The 22,039-nt window shown below is 35.0% G+C and overlaps 2 protein-coding genes and 1 long non-coding RNA gene across 6 annotated transcripts; 1 reads left to right on the forward strand and 2 right to left on the reverse strand.

The window, feature by feature from the left end:
- Positions 1-2,145: 2,145 nt before the first annotated feature.
- On the forward strand, positions 2,146-10,679 carry LOC110855611 (extracellular exo-alpha-(1->5)-L-arabinofuranosidase). Its single transcript, XM_022104020.2, has 3 exons — positions 2,146-2,640; positions 9,684-10,120; positions 10,416-10,679. Exons 1-3 carry the CDS (start codon positions 2,204-2,206, stop codon positions 10,607-10,609), a joined length of 1,068 nt encoding a protein of 355 aa, XP_021959712.1. The 5' UTR covers positions 2,146-2,203; the 3' UTR covers positions 10,610-10,679.
- A 1,190-nt stretch (positions 10,680-11,869) lies between these two features.
- On the reverse strand, positions 11,870-14,836 carry LOC110855612 (rhomboid-related protein 2). Of its 2 annotated transcripts, none has more exons than XM_035856393.1 (5): positions 14,116-14,602; positions 13,339-13,451; positions 12,718-12,931; positions 12,543-12,656; positions 11,870-12,258 (listed from the first exon to the last, which is right to left on the reverse strand). In XM_035856393.1, exons 1-5 carry the CDS (start codon positions 14,371-14,373, stop codon positions 11,986-11,988), a joined length of 972 nt encoding a protein of 323 aa, XP_035712286.1. In that variant the 5' UTR covers positions 14,374-14,602; the 3' UTR covers positions 11,870-11,985. The 2 variants fall into 2 exon arrangements, with proteins under 2 accessions (XP_035712286.1, XP_035712287.1); XM_035856394.1 differs by having other exon boundaries at positions 11,885-12,258; positions 12,562-12,656; positions 14,116-14,836.
- Positions 14,837-17,014: 2,178 nt separating this feature from the next.
- Positions 17,015-21,847, reverse strand: LOC110855662. Of its 3 annotated transcripts, XR_004836016.1 has the most exons (5): positions 20,418-21,847; positions 20,151-20,349; positions 19,343-19,574; positions 18,544-18,637; positions 17,015-18,479 (listed from the first exon to the last, which is right to left on the reverse strand). It is a non-coding gene; the product is annotated as an uncharacterized LOC110855662 (long non-coding RNA). The 3 variants fall into 3 exon arrangements; XR_004836015.1 differs by having other exon boundaries at positions 20,151-20,761; XR_002548487.2 differs by having other exon boundaries at positions 19,343-19,529; positions 20,151-20,754.
- Positions 21,848-22,039: the final 192 nt, after the last annotated feature.

The following is a 22,039-nucleotide window of genomic DNA, read 5'->3' on the forward strand; positions in this document are numbered from 1 at the left end:
GTTGTGATTGGTGGAGCTAGAAAGCCGATAACCAATCAGAATGCAGGAATGTCACGGAAAATTTCACGGGACGGACTTTTCGAAATTATAATATAGATGCTTTATTCCAGGAAAAGATGAACAGGCATTCATTAAAATTGTGTGCATGCTAAACACATCCTACTATGATTCCTTGCTGAAGCATATTTATTTTATTTCATTTGAACAAGTAGATATGTATGTATTAATGTAAATAAGTACTTTCATAAATATGTGTATTGTTCTATTTAGCAGTAATTTATGTAAATGCTTCGAGTTAACGTCACCATCAATAACAAATGTAATTAGTTATTTCTTAGAACAATCATTGTCCCTAATGTTGCATTTCTACTGAAAGTATGTTAGATATTTTTAATGTTATAATTATCTATTTTGCATGTCATTACAATGATGGTAATGCAGTGAGTGCCAAGGGCAACGTGAAACTTGTTTATTCACGCTCATACTATCACAATATTCATACTGTTCGCTTATTTAGGCTTGTCACTTTATTTGCATCAATCTCACTACTATGCCCGTTTCGCTGATACGGGTTTTGCATGTTGAAGAAACTCGCGAAGAAGGCGTCAAAATCTGCAAATGGGGCAGGGATGGTCAAAATACATTTTTTCAAAATACAAAATACAAATACACCTCAGAGCCCAAAATACATTTGTATTTTCATAATACATCGGCAATTTTTTGCCAAAATACATTTGTATTTTCAAAATACTTTGATTATTTTTTGCCAAAATACAAAATACAAAATACAGTATTTAAATACTTCTTGAAATACAAAACACAATAATTAGTATCCAAATACTTTTTGAAATACAAAATACGCCACGTTTTCGGATTTAGTAGATCCAAAAAAATTAACATATTTCTTTAACTAGTAAATCTGATTTACTAATTTAAAAAAAAACAAGTTAACCGAAAATTACATAAATTGCTTGCTTATTTTCAAAGTTCTCATTACACTGTTTGTGCGACTTGAGAACAAAGTTGCATGACAGTGAAATGTCTAAATTAGAATCTCACAGATCATACGAGATGTGTGTCAAGAAAATCTAGCCCTTCAATGTCCACATCCTCATTTTCCTCGTTATCAGAATTGTCGAATCCAAGTACTAAAGGCCTTGACGAAATTACTTCAGTTGTCGGTTACCGTTTAAACCTTCTATAAAAGTTCTCTTGTTTTCTCGCAGTGTGCTCGTTTCGCGTCTACTCGATGGCAAGCTAGTGCGATTAACATAATTGTATTTTCGAAAAGTATGTTGTATTTTGAAGTGAAAATACATTTTTCCAATTGTAAAATACAAAATACAATTTCCAACACTGGCTCAAAATACATTGGTATTTTCAAAATACTTTGATTATTTTGTATTTAAATATAAAATACAAAATACGTATTTTGTATTTTTAAAATACATGTATTTTGACCATCCCTGAAATGGGGTGACTAGCACGAATAGTTTAACTAAATATAGTCGTAAACTTATAAAACTGAAATGATCTAATTTAAGTATTGTATTGCACATTATTTTGCAACCACAACCTACATCCATACAATGTACAATCTAAATGACGCTCTGTAAAATTTTCTTAAAGTGAATAATTTTCCAAAATTGTACGCAACGTTGTATGTAAATCTTACTCAATGCACCCTCTATGTTCTCAATAATTTGAGTGATACGATTCTTACCGGCGGAAGCACTATGCAATTCTACCACTTCGGTCATAATTCATAACCGACGATTTGAGCAAATTTTACACAACTTTATTTAGAGTGTAAATATATACCTGCTTCGTCCAGATGCGGTTTAACCATCATTTGCAAATCTGCTCAACACAACCGTTAATTAACTCTACCTGTCCACTTTAAATGATGGAATGATACTACGAATTCAGAACATATGTATTACGGGCTGTACATAAATTATGTAATGAAAAATCCCGATTTCTAGACAATTTAAAAGGTGTCTCATAGACACGATATCATTCGAGATTTTAGAATCTCCCCTCGCGTGACATAATTTATGCACGACCCCTCATATTTATATAATTAGATCGTCAATAATATGTCTATAAATTGTTGTGAAACGCTGCAGAATAAAAAAAATTGAAAAGTTAATGTAGCTTTTATTAATACTCTGTTAAACTAAATAATTCTTATTAAGGAATCATGGATTTTTCAAAAGTATTATTAACTCTACTCTGTTTAGGATTTGGATTTCCGTGTGCACTTAGTTTTCCTCAAAATACGACCAGTTTGAGATACGACGCCCGTTATTTTACTAATCCCATTCTCGACGAGTTGGCAGCGGATCCATCCATAATAAAAATAAATGGGTGGTACTACCTGGTCTTTACGCAAGGGGATAGAATCGACGTACTGAAGAGTCCAATCCTTTCAAATTTTCGAAACGTGGAGAGAAAAACGGTTTATTTTACGCCACGAAATCGAGGAAGTCTTTGGGCACCGGAACTTCACTTGATTCGAGGCGGATTATACATGTACTTCACGATGGATGACGGTGTGGATAATGATAACCATAGGATGTACGTGATACAAGCGTTAGACCCGAATAATCCGTTGGGACGGTGGAGTAGGGAAATACGGTAGGTTGATTTTTTCTAAATTTATATACACTAATAAATTCGGTAACAAGTATTACCAGGGTGGTAGAGTACCTAAATTTTAATTACAAATTCTTACCCGTTATTTTTCTGCAGTAAAAAACGTTTATCAAAGAACTTCGTAACTGCCTAGGTAATATATATTAACTTTTGCGAATACCACTCATCGGAGTAAGAATTAAGGGTGTAACCCCTTTACAAGATCGTTATATCCGTCTGTCGGTCCGTCCGCCCTCGCGCCTTTTGGTCCAATAACTTGTGAATGCATCGACATACAGACAAAAAATACATTGAAAACTAACCTATTTAGGTCAACGGCAAGACTTCAGGTCACACAGTCATTGAGCCAGATCACCGGTCATAATTTTCCTAAATTAGCACAAAATCATGTGAAATATCAAATTTTCAGCATTTGCAAATACTTATCCAACCGAAGTCAATTGGTAACAAATGGCGAAAATACGTCAGACGTGTCAATTTTAACAGATTTTCGATACATAAATACAATTTGGTTGTAATTTTAACACTGGTTTTACCCCTCGGTTGCATACGTTGCAAATAAATATGCAACGGTCAGCGGCGTAGCCAGGATTGGAACTTGTAGGGGGGGCCCAGCCAAAAAATATTTAACTTACCCTTTTGAGGCTTAAAATTTCTACGCTAACTCATTAATACCGGTTTAACGCAGGGTATAGATACGTAGTTACAACTGTGATGTCTGCGTAATTTATCTCGACACAAAATTTAAGCACAAAATCATAATTTTAAGATACTCGGTTCATGACCGGCTAATTTTTGAATTGTTTTTCGGTTACAATAAAATCTTCAGACTACCATTGAGCTCAACAAGTTGGTGTTGCTTTAAAAAATATTTAATTATTTTACCCCAACTTTGTTTCTAGAGTAAAATTTAAAAAATGACACAAACCGTCGAAATCGGGGGGTCAAACCCAACCCGTTTCTATGGGTTGGGTTTCTAAGTTGTTTTTCTGGTACCTTAAGCGTCAAAAACCACTAGCTAAAGCACTCCATATTCAATGCTTAACCTAATAACGCCTCAAACATTTATTCTATCTGTTGTAAACCGTGTGTGTCAAATTGATCCCAGTGGTTTTATGGATGACAAACAAATTAGATCACACATTAACAAGGGTCTGAAAATTCGGGTTAAAGTTTGGTGGAACCAAATGTCTTTAGCGCAAAGCGTCACACCTCAAGTGGTAGTTGCTAGTTTAAAAATCAACTTTGTGATTCTTAGATAACATGTTGTGGATTTAAAGAAAAATTGTGCAGAGAGTCGCTTTTTCTGCTGGTGATGAATTCGTCGTTGAATAACCCCTAAGCGCTTTGTCGTACCGGGTCAAAATTTTGAACAGACGAGCATGTTATCCTCAGATACCTGTGTGCAAAATTTCAACTCTCTACGTTAAAAAATCCCCCATAACCACCAGAGGTTGAGACAGTCATTTTAACTTTTTCCAAACTCCGTCTAAAAAATTCGGTGCGTCAGAAAAATTTTTCTTTGCAAATATCTGAACCCAACGAAGTGTATTAGACTTACCTTGGGAGGCTGTACAGGTATTTCACTATTCGAAATGATTTTTATCTCCTATCTTTCAAGATCCTTTTTATAACCTTGGGTGAACTTTGCCGTCTGGGAAGACACCGCGTCACGATGAAAAATCACATTATTCATTTTTACCGTACAATTGAAGAAAATATTATTGTAAAAGTTGTTTAAACACACGGTCCACATCATACTTTACAGATATCTTCACTTTTGTGGGGACTTTGATAAGTGCGAGGACACCACGACCCGGCATTGCACCCGCGACCATCAACTGTTTAAAAAATTTCTCCTCGCTGAAAAGCACCAAATTTCTTGAATTGTTTTCGGCATTTGTCGTGTAGTAAGCTCTTCGAACCAAATTAGTAACTTGTATGGAAAATAGTGCTTCGTCGATTGCCACCAATAACTCACTCTGATTCCTTGACAGAAAATTTAAATATTTTTTTTTGCAAACACAGCCGAGATTTTTTCTGGAGCAAGTTAAAATGACTATGTCAACCTCTAGGGGTTGTGGAGAAGGCATTTTTGAACGTAGAGAGTTGAAATTTTGCACACACCTATCTGAGGATAACATGCTCGTCTGTTCAAAATTTTGACCCGCTAGGACAAACCGTTTCGGGGTTATTCAACGACAAATTCGTCACCAGCAGAAAAAGCGACTCTCTGTACGACAAAAGATGAGCAACATGAAGGGCTTAATAAAAAAATTGTCAAGACTATTTAAATATCAAACTCAAATACCAAGCTTTATAAAAATTTGTCAAAAGTCAACAATGAGCTTAAGGCATCATCGGAATAAATTGATATAAAGATTATGTAAGGACTGATATAAAGGGTTTAAATTTATTTAGAAATCAAATACGTAAATCCCGAATAATGCCAAAAATTGTTACCCAGCCGGGAATCGAACCACGGCTCCCTTGAATTCATGTCAAGTGCTCTGACCTCTGAGCTACTAGGGCAATTAGTAACATTATAGGGACTTTTACTGATATTTGTCTGTGGCCTTTTTCTGTGAATTTCTACTTTCTTTTACGGTGGTAACGAACTGTTGCCTACCAAAGAATAAATAGGTTTAAATTTATTCCGGTAACATTCATTTGTTGGCCCCAGAGACTGGCGGATTAAAGATATTGGGATTAAGGATTGAGAATGAGGATTAAATTTAAAATCTTGGGATTGAGATTGGGCATTAAGGATTAATTTTTCAAATTTTGGGATTAAGGATTGGGATTAGGGATTGAATTTAATTTAGGATTAGTATTGATACGGGATTAAATTTAATCTGGGACTGGGATTAACACGGGATTAAATTTAGGGTTTAACTGGTTTGGAAATTAAGTTACATAGTCGTGGGTTAATTGTTTGCATTAAAGTGCATTATTATGCCAGACTTTTAAACAAATTAAATTAAACAAATCTCTGAACTTCTAAAAATGAAATCTTTTGAACATTTTGCATACAAAATTAGATCGCTTACGAATACAATTTCTAAGTCGCAATTAAATATTTTTTTGTGCTAAAAATTACATAGAGGAAGAATTCTAATTTTATTCTTGGTGCTATTTTAACGAACAGCTTCGATCATAGTTTGGTCAAAGTACTCACATTTCTTTATAAGCTCACACAAAATTTGAACATTATGGATTGAGGGTACCGCGATACGAGTAGTTTTGCAAAATATTGTGAAGTATTTTTAAATGTTTGGTAAAAATGGACGCAATGGAATCAATTTTCGAAAGGGGAGCGATCTCAAGAGAAGTTTGCTTTTCAAGTTTTTAGTCAATACAAATTTAATCCCATTTTAATCCCATTTTAATCCCACTTTTGGATTAAAGTTGACTGAGTTGGATTGGGGATTAGGGATTAAGGATTAAAATTCAAAAACTCGGGATTAAGGATTGAGATTAAGGATTAATTAATCCCCAAACCCAATCTCAATCCCCAATCCTTAATCCGGGATTGACCAGTCTCTGGTTGGCCCCAGTTCAAGACAAAATCAGCTATTGAACCCGTCCTGTTTTTCGTTGAAGTTTTACCATAGGTAGGTGGAATGAAGATAAATGGTGACTAAAGGCACCATAGATTTGAGATGCAGCTCTTATTTAGAAGCAATGAATTCTAATTAAAATTAAAATCATCCAAATTTCGGATGCGCTAGAAAAAGTTCGTAGCAATGCCGGAACAACAATTTTTTCAAGGATGTATGTAAAATGACCTGAACAATTTAAAATAGAGTTGAGTCGAGCAGCGGTTTTCAAAAGCCCGGCTCGACCAATCACGGTTCGCAAAAACTCGGCTCAAGGAAAAACTCGAAAAAGTGCGACTCGAAAAAATCTTTGCGAACTCAGTTGAACCGAGCCGAGCAAGCTCGGTTCAACTGAGCAATTGGCTCACCTCTAATCCAAAACAGTCTCACCTACCAGACAAACAGTGACTATTCTTAAATTTCATAAGATGACTTATAGTTCTTGTCCAAATTATGCAAGGGAGTATAACAACGTAAAACGGGTTAAATGAAATTTTATCAAAGTAGCTTTTTGTGGTGAAAACAATCGTAAAATAATCAGCATTATATGGTCGCACAACTTACAACCTAATCAAAAAAAACTCGTGTCCCACAAAATATTTGACAGCCGCATTCGATTTACGTCAACGCTATGAAAATGTAAAAATTTGATAACGTGAAGAATGACGTGCACATTTTTAAAAATTAGTTTTGTAATAACTGCAGTTTCGAAAAAGAAACATTTTCTTTACAGAGAAAAATGTTACCGGATTAAATTCACACCCTTTGCATGTGTCTAATAGAAACCTTGGCGACGAAGTTTACAATATTTTTGACTAAAAAAAGTCTCGAACATTCGAGTGAAAAATTAAACCAAGAATTGCATACACACGCGGCGTGTGACACGCCTCACATTCAAAACTGGTATCCAGATTTATCTTCGCATCCTAAGTATCGTAAAATAGCATAGAAATCAAAACCGAAGAGTGAAGTCTTCATAAAAACCGTAAGCTTATAATAGGAGACCTGAAGTGATTTTCTCCGATTTTGACCGGACAAATTTTAAACATTTCGTGATCGGAAATAATCTTTTTGCATTTTCATCAATGCGCGTAGTTTCCCCTTTGCCCGAATTTTTAACCAAAATCAGGATTTTTCAAAAGCTGTAACTTTTACAATTTTAACCCGATTACAATTATTAAAAAACACAGAAAATACTTTACTACCTAGTTGTAAAGGCTCAAGTGTCACCAGCTGATTGCTAAAAAACTACGCTGCAGAATTAAAATCTGATAAGTGCATTAGATTCGCCATGCGATTTACATTATGATTCACTATAGACTTTGTAATTTTTGAACATCTGGATAAATATATAGGAAATTGAAAAGAAGCGGGCGACGATATTTTTTCACAAAAAAAATCGAAGAAAAATAGTGAATTTGACATGTGCTGAAAAAGTCAAAGGTGTACTTTAATTTAGCCCAATCGACTATAGAAACGTTCATGAGGACCAGACTGACTAAGAACAGTCGAAGAAGAATTTTTTGAAAGCCTCCAAGGACCACACCCATCGTTTAGCCTCGCAAGCCTGGAATCCAAAGAAATTCACGAAATTCTAACGGAAACTGGGCTCACTGCTGACAGTGTTGATGCAAATTATCCAATAAGTGCTCAAATTGAAGCTTTGGCTTAAGGCTTTAAAATGTGGTACTTGCCACAGCCTGATCGAACCCCAAAGGAAAGCTAGATTAAATAAATGCAGGAGTCACCTCAAGCGGTACGCTCCAAAAAAAGTGAGCAGGAGTCTTTTACAAATGAGGAGATTTTCACATCAGAAAAATCTTTTAACAAGCGAGTTGTCCTAATCTACGCAAAATCGGTCAGAGACATCCCCCGATACAGAAAAAAGGACAGAAAGCCACATTATCCAGGTTTTTTGATGATTTTGGCAGGTGGGAGCTAATTGGGGTAATTTCTCTACATTTTGCTGAAAATTGGGGGGAGGTGGAGGAATCAAATTTCTTAAAATATGTTTTTGAGTCCGTGGTACATCCCCTAAGTGAGATTCAATTCAATTGAATCAATGGGACCTCTCAGCAGGACTCAACACGAGCTTATAGTGCAAAAAATGACCCAAGCGTAGCTAAAAAAAACAAATTCCGGTCTTTATCTCCAATCAGAAATGGTCATCATCCTTGCTGGATTTGAATTACCGGAATGTGAAAAATGGTCAAAGTTAGGGGCAAAGGTGTGTTCTAAGCCCCGCAGAAGTGCGGAGGCTTGGAAAAATTTCTGACCCCGGAATGCTACAAAATGTAACTGGAATCTGTGCGTAATTCCATCGAGGAGTTGCCGCCTCGTCTTCAGCGTGGCATTGACGCAGGAGGAGGAAATTTTTAAGATTAAAAATTGTTTCCAACTTGAAATTTAACTGGCTTTTAAATGCAATCAATCAGAAATTTGTATTTGTATTACAAATTACAAGAAATTTGTATTACATATAAAATTACAAAAGTTGTAGCCCTCTAAGTTACTGAGCCTTTACAACTAGGTAGAAACTTTTAAAATTTGAAATTTGCATACAACTTTGGAAATTTGAAGAATTCAAAAATATCAAAATTTTTAACATTTCGAGTTTTTGAAATGCAATTTTTCTTCTTAATTTTCTTTAATTTCTAAGATCAGTTTACAATTGAAAAAGTAATAGAATTTTGAATGATTCTGATTTTGGTTACAAATTCGGCTAAAGGGGCAAATAAGTACCCGTATCCACGAAAATGCAAAACTGTAGATATTTTAATTCTTGTGCGCCAACAATTTAAAATTTGTCCGATTCAAATAGGACAAAACCATTTGGTGTTTACATACATGCGTATTGTTAGTAGTGTGATTTTTTAGTACAGCTACATATACGACGCTTACAAAATCTCCTACTGTTCGTTCAGAATTAATATGCAGTAAAGTCCTCAAAATTTTTTAAAATGTCAAATGACGTAAATTACTGATTGCCATTAACAACTATTCAATTATTCTACTTTTTAAACGAAAACCAGTCGAAAGTTGGAAAATAATGTATTCTTAAACCAATTCAAGTACTGGAAAAAATTCATCCGCAAATAACCTTTCCGATCTTTTACTGCATATTAATTTTGAATGAACAATAGCCGTCGTACCTTATTTTTCGATACAAAAAATACCAAGCGTACGAAATAACGAATTCCATGTAACATATACCTACCTTGCTTTTTTATTTATTTTTTATTTATTTTTAATTTTTTTGCAATTTTTTAAGTACTTTTTTTTTATTTTCACGGGCTCTGGGGGGGGGGGGCTCAAGCCCCCCTAGCCCCCACCTTGGCTACGCCGCTGGCAACGGTTTATTTATACATAATGTGCTGCTCATTTTTTAATGTTACAATACTATTCATATTCTTAATTTCTTATTAGCCTTCTCCCCGAAGAAGAAATCTTCGCCATTGACGGAACCGTGTTGCAGTACGGAAACGGAGAGTTGTACTTCATCTGGTCCGGATTTCCGAACCCGAGAGGCTCCATGAATCTGTATATTGCTCAAATGGAGTCACCCACTCGCGTTTTCCCCCCATGGACACTGCTTCGAACACCCACGATGGACTGGGAGAAGCACGGCTATCCTGTGAATGAGGGTCCATTCATCATTCAAAATGAGGGGCGGACTTTCCTCGTATTTTCCGCGTCTTCCACCTTCACGCCAAACTACTGTTTAGGAATTATGGGGATTGATGACCTTAGAGATCCGCTAGTTCCGAGGAATTGGTGGAATGACGTGAATCATTGTGTGTTCGAAAGGAACGATGCGGAACGTGTATTTACGACGGGACACGCCTCTTTCGTGCGGTCGTTGGGTAAGTAAATCACGAGATAACGAACACTCTTAGAAATCCAGTGTTGACACCTTGGTAGTGATTTCCAGGTGTGAAAGTAGCTACGGTTTGGTATTAAAATTCTACCCGAGGATGAACATTTGTTATCGATACGGTAAAACTTCAATACCAAGCTATTACTACATGGTATTACTTTGATAGTGTCATATGCGAATACCGCTTGGTAATATTTTAATACTGGATTTCTAATAGTGAAGTAATTCAGAGTCTGAATTCCAGAGTAATATTTACATTACGGGTTTTTGCACATATTTAGACGATTCCGAACTTTGGATGGTTTATCATGCCACGGATGACGTGAACGATAACGGTGTACATCGTACAGCACGAATTCAAAAATTGGACTGGAATCCGGATAAGGCTCCACGATTCCCGGCAGCTATTGGTGTTAACAAGCCGATCAAGGTACCAAGTGGTGAATACGGAAGGAAGACCAAGAAGGAAAATTAAGAATATCTCAGCACCGAAATGGTTTTGTTATATACATAATCATTGTGCAAAATAAAATAATTGACTTGAATGTTTTTGGTTACGTCGACAAGACTGAGAAAAGGCTTGATTGATTATATTAAGCATTTTATCATCTTCTAAATTTCATAAAGCTAATTGACTGCAGTCTAAAGTACAAATCTGTCTCAAAAGATTTTCCAATCTACTGAGATTGACTTCTGCTTGAGAAAAAAATTAAGAATAGTTGAAGTTGATCATTGACCACGTGTTTCGGGATTTTTTTATGATTCTCACAATGGAGAGGTGTGAGGTGGTTATCGCCGATAACCACCGGACTAATTTTAAATTATTCAGGACCAGAAATAAGTGGACCCGTATTTTTTTGTTTTCCTGAATAGGCATGTTTTCGCCCTTGGCGGAATTTTCAAAAAAAATTTCAGCCAAAATCAGGATTTTTAAAAATGCTGTAACTTTTCGAATTTTAACCCGGTTTCAAAAATAAACCCCAATTTGTGTTCAGAATTACATCCCTGAAAATATAAAAATTCATTTTCAAAATTAAAAAAAATTTGATATTTTCATGCCATTTCTGAATTTGTAGAAACCCAAAAAACGATAATTTTTTTTAGTTTAAAAGTTTTTAAAAAATGAATTTTTATATTTTCAGGGATGTAATTCTGAACACAAATTGGGTTTTATTTTTGAAATCGGGTTAGAATTCGAAAAGTTACAGCATTTTTAAAAATGCTGATTTTGGGTGAAATTTTTTTTGAAAATTCCGCCAAGGGCGAAAACATGCCCATTCAGGAAAACGAAAAAATACGGGTCCACTTATTTCTGGTGCTGAATAATTTAAAATTAGTCCGGTGGTTATTGGCGATAACCACCTCACACCTCTCCATTGTCAGTTTGAACAAAGTTATGATGGTATAATTGGCCGAAAATTCGCATTTTTCTCCCTCAAAAACAAAAAAAGAAAAACTTCACGAGAAAAATGCGAATTTTCGGCCAATTAAACCATCATAACTTTGTTTAAACTGAGCATTATAAAAAATCCCGAAACAAGTGGTCAATTATGTAAGGCTACATAATTATCGTTGTTTCATTAAAATCGGAGCGAGACCGCTGGCGTCATCGCATTGTTAGATAGATGTGTATGCAGTTAGAGTTCAACTATTTAAATTCTATCCTGGGCAAAAACTGACTGACAGTTTTTCTTTTTGTGCTGCAATGATTTTTTTAAATTAATAAAAATCGGTGTAATTTTACTCCTTGTAAAAGGAATCGATACAAAAATATTTATTCATAGCTTTTTATATAACTAAATAAATAATTAGGTTAAATTAATATGCTTCACAAGAAAAATTGTGACTCTCCTAAATTGTGTATGACTTTAATAACTCTCGCTCGTAATGCTGAGCATGCGTCTTTCGGTACTCGAACCTGAGAGACTCATTCTCCAATTGCAGGTAACGGTTCGGAAATGCAACATTTATCCCGATGCAGACAACTAGTAAAGTCAAGATGAGAATACAGGCTGCAATTCGGGAGAAATTTGCTTTGAATTTATGGCTTGTAGATTTATTGAGGAATATGACTGAAACTAGGAAACCGGTCAAGGCGCCTCCCACGTGGGCAGAATTGCTCACCTGAAACAAACGGGGGGAGAAATTGCAGTCTTTTTTGGGACACAGATTTCAGAGAATTTAATTAAGGCAATTTACGCAGTCGATGTTATTCATAAAATCGGTAACTTTTGGAAAATAATTTTACAAACTGCATAAAATAACGCCCTTGGTCTGACCAAGTTTGCAAAAATTTCTATGCTAATTTTCTTTACAAATATTTGTAAAATTTCGTATAAGCTTGTACATTTAACAAGATTTTACAAGGTTACCAAGAACTGCGTGAAGTGCCTCTATATTTTTTTTACATTAATATGAACTCCCCACAATTGTTGGAGCACAGGGGCCAGCCCGATGTCGAGGATTAAGTAAAGAATGAGAAGGAACAAACGCAACCGTCTCCATCTCGCGGTATGCCAATTCTGCTCGTTACAAAATAGCATTTCAATTATCAAAAATTTTTCCAAAAATTAAAAAAAATACCAAAATTAGTGCAGAAACGTGCCCAAATAGCAACCCATACTGTCCTGCAGACGCTCCGGATGCATAAACTAGAGATGAGAAGATTGTAATGGAGAGTGACCCTCCGACCACCGAGGTCAAATATATGGCACAAACTTTGACCCAATTGTAAGAAATTTCCAGCAACGTGCCAACAATTAGTTGGCCAATGATATTGACCCATAAGTGGAGAGGGCTGGAAAGCAGGGATGCAATTTTAAGCAATTTTAATAAAATATGTAATTATTTAAGTCGTCGTTAATCGATGGACAATTGTGGATATTCACGTCAACTTTGTAAACTAAAGCCGTAAATGTCACTTCACAAAATATTGTTGCAGCTTTGCGAATGTTGCGAAAAAAGTTATGTACCATTCGACAACCGATCGGAATACTTCATTTTTTCCAAATATGTAAAAAAGCGTAAATTTATTTCCTCGTCGCATTTTTAGCGAAGGTCTTTTCATTTCAAATATTTAACTTTTCGTAAATTCGGTAAAGTTGCAGAGATGTGTTGCGAAGTGACGCTTTTGATTTGCGTGAATACCCACAAAGTGAATTTACCATTATCAATGGTAAATAAATTCTAAAAATAATTACGAACGTATTATGAACCAAAAGAATTGTGACATATCTCCAAATTTCGTATCGTCTGTATGGATCGATTCCAAATGGGAGGAGTAGCTTATCGAAGCCTACGGAGTAATAGAGGCCAATCTGTGAGAATAAAAAAGTACATTTATTTTAACTATGATTTGTTTTGTTGCTTAAGATTTTGGGAATCGAAACCCATTATTTAGCATTAGGTAAAATTAAAATTAACATTCACACCACGACCAGAATTACTAATGCAAATATTTAATAATGCAATGCCTATAGTTATTTTTGTAGTGAAGGATTTTAACTATGTGAACTTTTATCCGAGTATTTAGGGTTTTGCATTCAATTACAACTGTCAAATTATGCATACATAAATGTACATTCATGTTTGTATGTACATAAATAAGTATGTACACATGTGTTTAGTGTTTAACGAGGCATTTCACGCAGGCCTGGGTAAGTTTGTAACATCCGTAAATTATGTAAACTAATAAATGTTCCTATGGAAAATCAGCTACATAAATTTTTGCCAGGTCAAGGTCGTCATTTTATTTTTAAAAGTTTGTAAAATCATTTCAGAAAGCGCACAAATTTAACAAGTTTAAATATATATATTTAAACTTGTTAAATTTGTCATTGGTACATATATGTACCAATGGCCGCGTGAATTGCCTCAACATTTTACACAAATTATGTAACTAATATTATTAGTCAAGCAAATTAACTTTCCTTAACGATTTTTGCAAAAAGAATGTGATGATTCGCAAATTTATTTACTAACTTGCAAAAGTGACACCGACGGAATAAATATAGGGACATGTTTGTCCTCTAAATTCCTACTTAACCAGGCAACCGTGCGTTCTTTGAAGGACAACGGGGGCTGTATCGCGTCCAAGTTGGGGTCACTCAGCCAGGGTAAATTATCCAGCTCGACTAATTGCGAAGTTGACGGGGTGAGACTTCCCCCCGTGGCACGGCGTCTCCGTTTGTTGGACGGAGATTCGTCCAAATTTTGAACGCGGAGAGGAGATTCGTGCATTTTTAAAGAAATTGCACATTTAGCTGAGTAAATTGGTTAACGTGGAATTAATGAACGTTTAATTATTTATGAGTTCTTTAGTTTTCTCGAATTACGAAGAGATTTACAAGCTTTCACTGTATATTTACGTAAGAGTGAGTACTAAACACCTGTTTTAGTGTAGGCAAGATGTACACGGGTAATAATACGTTGTAAGAGTCTGTATTGTTATGAATATTGCTTGATTGTTGCATAGCAATCGGTGGGGAGAATGGACCATAAAAAATATTGGTTACATATTACAAGTTGGTGGTGGTTGAAAGTTAGTTTGCATTTGTTGCAGCATATGTGCATATGTACGTACATACACACGTGTTTCTTAAATGGATAATAATAGCATGTGGATAAGTGTTATGTGGTTGCATGTGGTGGTTAAGATATTAAAGCAGGAGCCGATGGGTATATATATGTATAAGGAATGACTCGAAGATACAAATTCGCCGGCTCGGGAAAATATGTAAATTGTTTTTCAATTTTAAAGGGAAATTATGACGTATAACATTACGATGAAGAATATATGTACATATGCAATAATGAACTGAAGTTGAATAAAGCAAAGCAATAAAAATACATACTTAAACACCAATCAGGTTTCTTGTTTTTTATTCACATGTAGCTAATCATATGCATATTTATGTATGGTTAATTGTGGAATTGTGAAGAAATTTTGCATAATAAAACATCAAATTTATGCATGTATAGTACATATGTATCTATGTATCTATGAATGTGCCCAATATGCATGAATTATACATATGATGTATACATACATACATATGTGTTTCTGCACGTTTCTTACTCTGTACTCGACCTACCCGAAGTAATTAACGCAGTCACCGTATAGTTCAACATCGCACTAAAATACTCCGACCTATTAGCACTATTACATTTAAACACCTTCATCCCCAGTAGCTCGCCATGCATGGAAATCGGCTGCATCGCCGATACCCTCCTCCTCACATATTTCATCTCCCTACTCCCACTCGCATGAAACCTGCACTTCCTCAGAATCCCGGTCGTCACCTCGTCCAGGGAAATCAATAGCGTGAACGCGGCCAAAAAAATTACCGGGGCGAGAAAACCTACCACGGGGAATATGAGATACAACGGCATCGGTACTTCGTCCCCTAACCGAATCCAGATAAAATTACAGACGACCGTAAATATCAACCCGTTCGGTAAACTGAACGCGACCAAACCTCCGATCGCTTCAGATACGAGAAGAATTGCGACCTTCATGTTATTATAGTCCAGCAGATATTTGTCCACCCTTCTCTGCACGTGGCTCGTTAACCGGACAGATGTCAGGTCCAGATAGTTGACACAAGTTAGAGACAAATGTCCGAGAATTGTACCGAGAAAAATGGCGAAAGTTATGCTACGACAGGACTGAATTAGCGCAACGATATAGGCGACACGACCGAAGTAATGTAAAACATGGAAAAGGGGTTGCCATGTTGGGGGCAATATGCGCTTAACGAATAGAATGGCGGGATCCAATTCTATGCCTGATAAGATAATGAGAATGACGACGAAATATGGTAGAGTGAGGGAGAAGTAGTGCCAAATTTGGAGGTAGATTCCCAGGTGGTTAGATTCCCCGGGTCGACGAAGTCGTGATAGGATACCTAGAAAAATGAATAGTTTGCATTATCAAGAATATTGGTAAAAAATTTTAATTGGGGAAAATGAGAAAAAATTTAAAATGCCACATAGCTTTCAATGACAAGTTGACAGGCATTTTGACATTTATAGTAGATATTTGACCCAAAAGTCTCGAATGTCAGGCATTTTGACGATTGTGACATTAATGACATGTCAAAGGGGCATAACAAGTTGGCAGTATAGGACCCGATAAATATTTGTAGTTTGTTTTTAAGCAGGCAGACCGGTCTTAAATATTCAGAGGCTAAAATCTGCGCGATAAAGAAATCTAAGCACCTGCGCCACCAAACCTCTCAGAAAACTTGATACTCCCCAAACCCTACTACCAAGCCAATATTCAACATTGGACTTACGCCGTTGTACCCCTTTTTCCAGTTGGATCACATAATTCCCGCTGATACAAACTTCATCCGCGTAGTTTAAAAATAACCAGTCCGTTATAAATGCAGGGACCGCGGAGAATACGCACAACATCGTTATCAACGCTTCAATCTCGAGGAGGTTAATGAAACCAAAGAAATGCGAGATGAGAAGGCTTAAACAAACACAAATGCCGAGAAAAATCGTAACCATGGCGATGAGATTGAACAATAATTTTGAAGATTTTGGGTTCAGGATAAGCCTTCTTTGTCCATAGTTCCACTCTAAAGGATACGTCCAAAAGTGGGAATAATATTTTGAAAATAGTTCAAGGGACGACCACATTAAAGGAGTGACAATCATTGTGGGAAATATTTATTTGGGAAAATTCTGGAAAATTTTGAACATTTGAGAAATCTTGCTTAATTTCTTGTGACGCAAATTAAGCTTACTCGGAGTTAGGCTGATAGGAAATAATACAAATAAGGTGTGTGTATGTATGCTATACTATACATTAAAACAGTTTATCATGAATTTTATCCTCTCATAAATAAGTACCGATGACAAAATCGATGTCTTAAAGTTAAAACGCTTCTATTTCTGGATGTAGTTTAATTCATACAAAGTTACATATTAAAATTTACATATTTCATGACAAGCACTCTTAAGAATAATGTTAAGCTTTACAGTAGTATGCAGACGCACTCTCTATTCTTTATTTAATAAACTCTTACGGAGTTACTCTTACTTAACTACTACCAATCCGGTAAGAAATTATTACCATATCAACATCAGTACCGAGTATATTTACATGTACATATGTCACCCTACCAGATTTTTAAAAGTTCACAAAATCCAGAATAACTTTAACTGGGTAAAGTGTAATCTGGATTTATCATAGTTTGCTTAACGTAGAATTCAGAGTGCATTTAATAGTACCGTTGAAAACGGTGTTATTATATTTTAGAGTGCATCAGATAGCTTGTTTCAATTAAGTTAAACAAATAAGATTACAGTAATACCTATTTACTTATTTATTTAGGATTGTTCATTTCCAAGTTTATTTTTCGCTGTCTCTCAATCCAATTTAATAAATCTATAGGTATCTATTTACTTCACTTTTAAGATGTTCCTAAACAAAAACGTAATTAATTCCTGCTTGATTAAACTTTCCAAAAAGTTTAATTGTAATCGAATAAAAGTTGCAACAAATAAATCCAATTCTTGAATATCAGTGAACCCAATTTAGAAACAACTGTTTTTAATTTCAGAACAAAATTTATTTATTTATAAAAGATTAATTCTTCTATTTATCCGTGCCAGTTTCCATAAACTAGTTTCGACATTTTTACATACTTTTACATAAACAACAATTCACGGATTACTTGTAACATCCGTGCGTTTTGTAAAATAATTTTACAAACCTTTATTTACAAAATAAAAAGACATTCTTGATCTGAGCAAGGTTACACAAATTTTTAGGCTACATAATCTTCCCCGAAATGTATGTAAAATTATGTAAGGGTTTATAAATTTATGAATTTTACGATGTTACAAAGGCCTGCGTAAATTACCTCAATGTTATATGTAACATAAATATGTATGTACATCTTTAAGTAACTGTGTAAATCTTAATGCACAGTGTACGCAACGAATTTAAAAGTGTATGTAATGACATTTCTTAGATACCGTAAATATTCGATTTATAGCTGGGTCTTGAGCCCAAGCTGGAAAAATTCAATAAGCTTGTCTCTAATTGTGGCATTCGTTTAATGCATTTTCTTAGATACTTCAAGTTTGACCGAAATAAAAGTTTACCCGGGTCCCCAATTATACCCGGTTTGTAATTGCAGACGAATCTGTGCTGTTGTTAGACACGGCTATAAATAGAGTATTTACAGTAATTGTTTTTGTAATTGTGTAAATGGTGGCTTCCTGGTGCTCAATTCTTTGCAGGTTACTTTTTGGGATATTTCACGCAACCATGATACGCTGAAACATATCCGGCTGGACAAATGTGCGGCACGAGGCGAGGAACTTTCCTATTTATCAAAAACAAATATGTAATTAAAAAATTGGCAATTTGTAAAGATAAATTTGCCGTACGAGTAATCCTGTCGTCTTCCCTGACTCCACTGCCACGCTGCGGGTTGCGTCTGTTCAGTCTGACCAGGAAGTGGCAGCTGGACGTAGCGATGACCTATGGATGGATCATGGATGCGAATTAAAAAGATATTTATGCTAATATTTTAAATGATTAATTCAATACACAGATTTTTTAACTTTGTCCAACGCCACGTTTTTACGTATTTACATTTTAAAACTTGTAAAAATTTCGAACTAAAATCTTTGCAATTTATTTTTTAAGCTTTAAAACGCATGCACATGGGTGTATTTATTTTGTAATGAAATATATGTACGTGCACACACCACTTAAGAAACATTGGGAAGTTTACTAATATGAAAACCAAGTAATTTTCTTTGGAAATTTTTGTAAAATTTTTGATTCATTAGTCATTTTAAAATTTAGCTTATTTAAAATTGTCTCAGTGCAGTGGGCATTCTTTTCGCACTCATGGCGAATTTTTGCATTGCTCACAAAAATTGCAAATTGATCATGTCAACGGAACTTATGCAGTAAATTTTGCAAAAGCTTTACGCAATCACTTTATAAAAATCCATACTTTCAGTGGACAATTTACCCTGAAAATTATCAACTTTTTTACCATTTAGCAAACGAACGAATTAATGAACGAATTTATGAACGAATTAAGTGACGTGGGTAGGCCCAATATTTCTCTACTGCGTCATACAAATTTTTTCATCACAAAATTCACCCTTTCTTAATTACAATTCGATTAAAAATGAAATTTACGTCGTCAATTACGTATTTATAATCACTTACTTCCAATAAAACCTTGACTCCATGCCTGACCAGAGAAGGAAACCAGCAAAAAGAGGATTATCCAGCCAAAGAGAAACGACGACTTCATGATGAATTCAACAAACAATGTGCTCACAGTTGAACATGCCAAGTGCAAATATTATTGTTTGTTGACGAGGATTTCTTTTTTGCCAAGTTGGAATTCTCTCTGGTATGGAGAATCATCACAAAGTTTACTAAAAATTCTCACAACCTACACAACCCAGGATTACATAAAAGAGTTAAATTCGTCTCATACAGACACCACCGCAAAACCTTGATGCAGATAGATTGTAACGCAAAGAAAATTTATGCGGGCTGAACAGAAACATCGTTCCCAAAAAAATCTACAATCAAAAATTAAGTTGCCAATTGTGGCAGAATCTCATATAAGAATTTTCAAACATAGGAAAATCTTTGGCTTTGCATTTCAAGAAGTTTGCCAAATGCTGGCAAAATTTAGCTACCACGTTGATGACACGTGGGCTGATTAATGATTTGTTTTGCAGAGGTTGTTTCTCACTACTAAAATTTCTGCGGTCTATATCGTCACGTAAGATTTTTGCAAATAGTTTGCCAATTTTTATACAAATAATTATTCCAAATTATTGAAATTCATGACTCTTAATGATTTGTCTTTATGTGTAACTCGCCAATTAAATAATAGCATACATCTCTTTTGCACAGCCCCTCTTATCTCACACCACATTATCCTCACTAAACTAACCATTGTCAAGACTGACAATGTGATGCTGCCTACATACATAAATACTTAATTAATTCGACTTACTCTCCATGCATAACAGCGCGTTGAGAATTCCTTTGTTTGTGTAATGTGATGTGATAAAACATCAGTTAAAGTTTGGGTTAAGTACAATCGTAGTGTGTCAGCAATCTCATCGTGGCACTGGTTTTATGGGCGATTTTGTGCCGAGATATGACTCCCCGAGGTGTTTATGTGGATATAAGTAATTTATGCATCCGTGGGTCTGGAAGTCATAAAAGTTTATTAAGATATGTGTGTATGTGTACTATTAAGATTTCTTGTGTACTTTACCTCATATTAAGATTGACGAGTTGATTGCATCTCTAATCCCTACTAAATTATGGGTGAATTGACAGCAAGAATTTTATGGCTCACCTTTCGCAAGGGTAAACGTGTGGAAAGGTCGTGTCAGAAAAGGTTACATGCATACATACATATGTGAGTACACAATTAACAACATATTTTTGGTTAGATAGATATGTACAATACGCTCTTGAAAATGATGCTATCTTTGTGAAAAATAAATGCACTCCGAGTTCAAAATATATATATTACGAAAGTTACATATAGTAAATTCGGAGTAACGTTAACTTGATAAAAGTCACGTTTTGTTTTGCTTACTTAATATTGAATTTAGTTCTCAAGAGGGTAACATTATTTTTAAGAATGCTACATAACTAATGAGATTTAATTTCATATCCAGTTATTAGCTAAGAATGAGATTTGCTATCATGATTTTCAGATGATTAGTACCCAACATAAATAATCCATGAAAATATGCTGCATATTTTCCCACATACATATTTTTAAAACTTGGACAGCACTTGACTTTAATGTTTCCACTTTACTTGTTCATCTACCTTCCTTACATGAATGAATGAATTTTCTGGAAAATATTTTTATCCTGTTTAGCGTCATAAATCAGGTGATCATAAATAGGTAAATCCATTATGTACATATAAATCCACGTGTACATACCCCCAAATTGCATAAGCAAATAATTACATCCATATGGATAACCTTAATGGATCACATTTTTACCGACAGGTCCCAAACTTCTGGAAGGTTTTCGAAAGAAAAATTAACAAAATTTAGTGGTTTATACATACATACATAACTGTTGTAAAGCCAGGATGCACAATTTTATAACCTTTACAACCCTGATACGTAAAAATTAGTTGAGATGATAATGATTGATTACTCATGGATAATTTCCCATCCTTATTAACTCTTCTTCTTCTTCCCTACCTTAACGACTACCTGGCTCATTCATGTCTTACCTGCATACAGGCCAAATAATTAATTAAGAATAAATGGATCACTAGTGAATTTCTCAATCCTTACTCCTTTCTTACTTATTAACTCGTCAACCAGGAAAAATACCACTTTTTCCTTACTTGGTGAGAACCTCTATACAGATTAAGCCAACTAACCTCATCCTGGAAGGAAATCCCAGTTAAGCACGTAACACAATTCGCATCATTACTTACTTGCTACAGGTTTAAGAAATAATGCATTTATTGAGCGTCATTGAACAAGAAACTGGTTTCCATGCAGTACTCGTCATTATTTGATACTTACCCCATTCACTGTAATTCACAAAGTATGTATGTTTGTATAAGAAACTAATGGAGTGTGGCTTCGAAGTAAGATTGGAATGAATAGGGTTCCAAAAGGGCACGAAATCCTAAATGTCAAAAACCAATCTAGATCATGATATTTTTGGATGGCTTTACGTATGTACATAAATATTTGCTGCATATTTTGTTAAAATTAAAAATTTGTAGTTGGTATGTTAATTTTGCAAAGCATGTCTCATTTCAAGGAAAAAAGCACGTTTTATTACAAAAACGTGTTTTTCTAATATCAAAATTAATATATTGTGTATCTTCTTCGAGCAAAAAGCGTGTTTT

Source organism: Folsomia candida, unplaced genomic scaffold, assembly GCF_002217175.1.
Source record: "Folsomia candida strain VU population unplaced genomic scaffold, ASM221717v1 Fcan01_Sc013, whole genome shotgun sequence".
NCBI classification, from domain to species: domain Eukaryota; kingdom Metazoa; phylum Arthropoda; class Collembola; order Entomobryomorpha; family Isotomidae; genus Folsomia; species Folsomia candida.

Excerpts from the sequence above, each read along its gene's own strand:
- LOC110855611 (XM_022104020.2), top strand. The coding sequence starts at position 2,204 with ATGGATTTTTCAAAAGTATTATTAACTCTACTCTGTTTAGGATTTGGA. Across the intron at positions 2,641-9,683 it reads CGGTGGAGTAGGGAAATACG|CCTTCTCCCCGAAGAAGAAA; the intron begins GTAGGTTGATTT and ends ATTTCTTATTAG. Across the intron at positions 10,121-10,415 it reads CTCTTTCGTGCGGTCGTTGG|ACGATTCCGAACTTTGGATG; the intron begins GTAAGTAAATCA and ends GCACATATTTAG.
- LOC110855612 (XM_035856393.1), bottom strand. The coding sequence starts at position 14,373 with ATGCACGAATCTCCTCTCCGCGTTCAAAATTTGGACGAATCTCCGTCC. Across the intron at positions 12,932-13,338 it reads ATTCTTTTGGTTCATAATAC|CCCTCTCCACTTATGGGTCA; the intron begins GTTCGTAATTAT and ends CCTGCTTTCCAG. Across the intron at positions 12,657-12,717 it reads ACGTTTCTGCACTAATTTTG|AATTGGCATACCGCGAGATG; the intron begins GTATTTTTTTTA and ends TGTAACGAGCAG.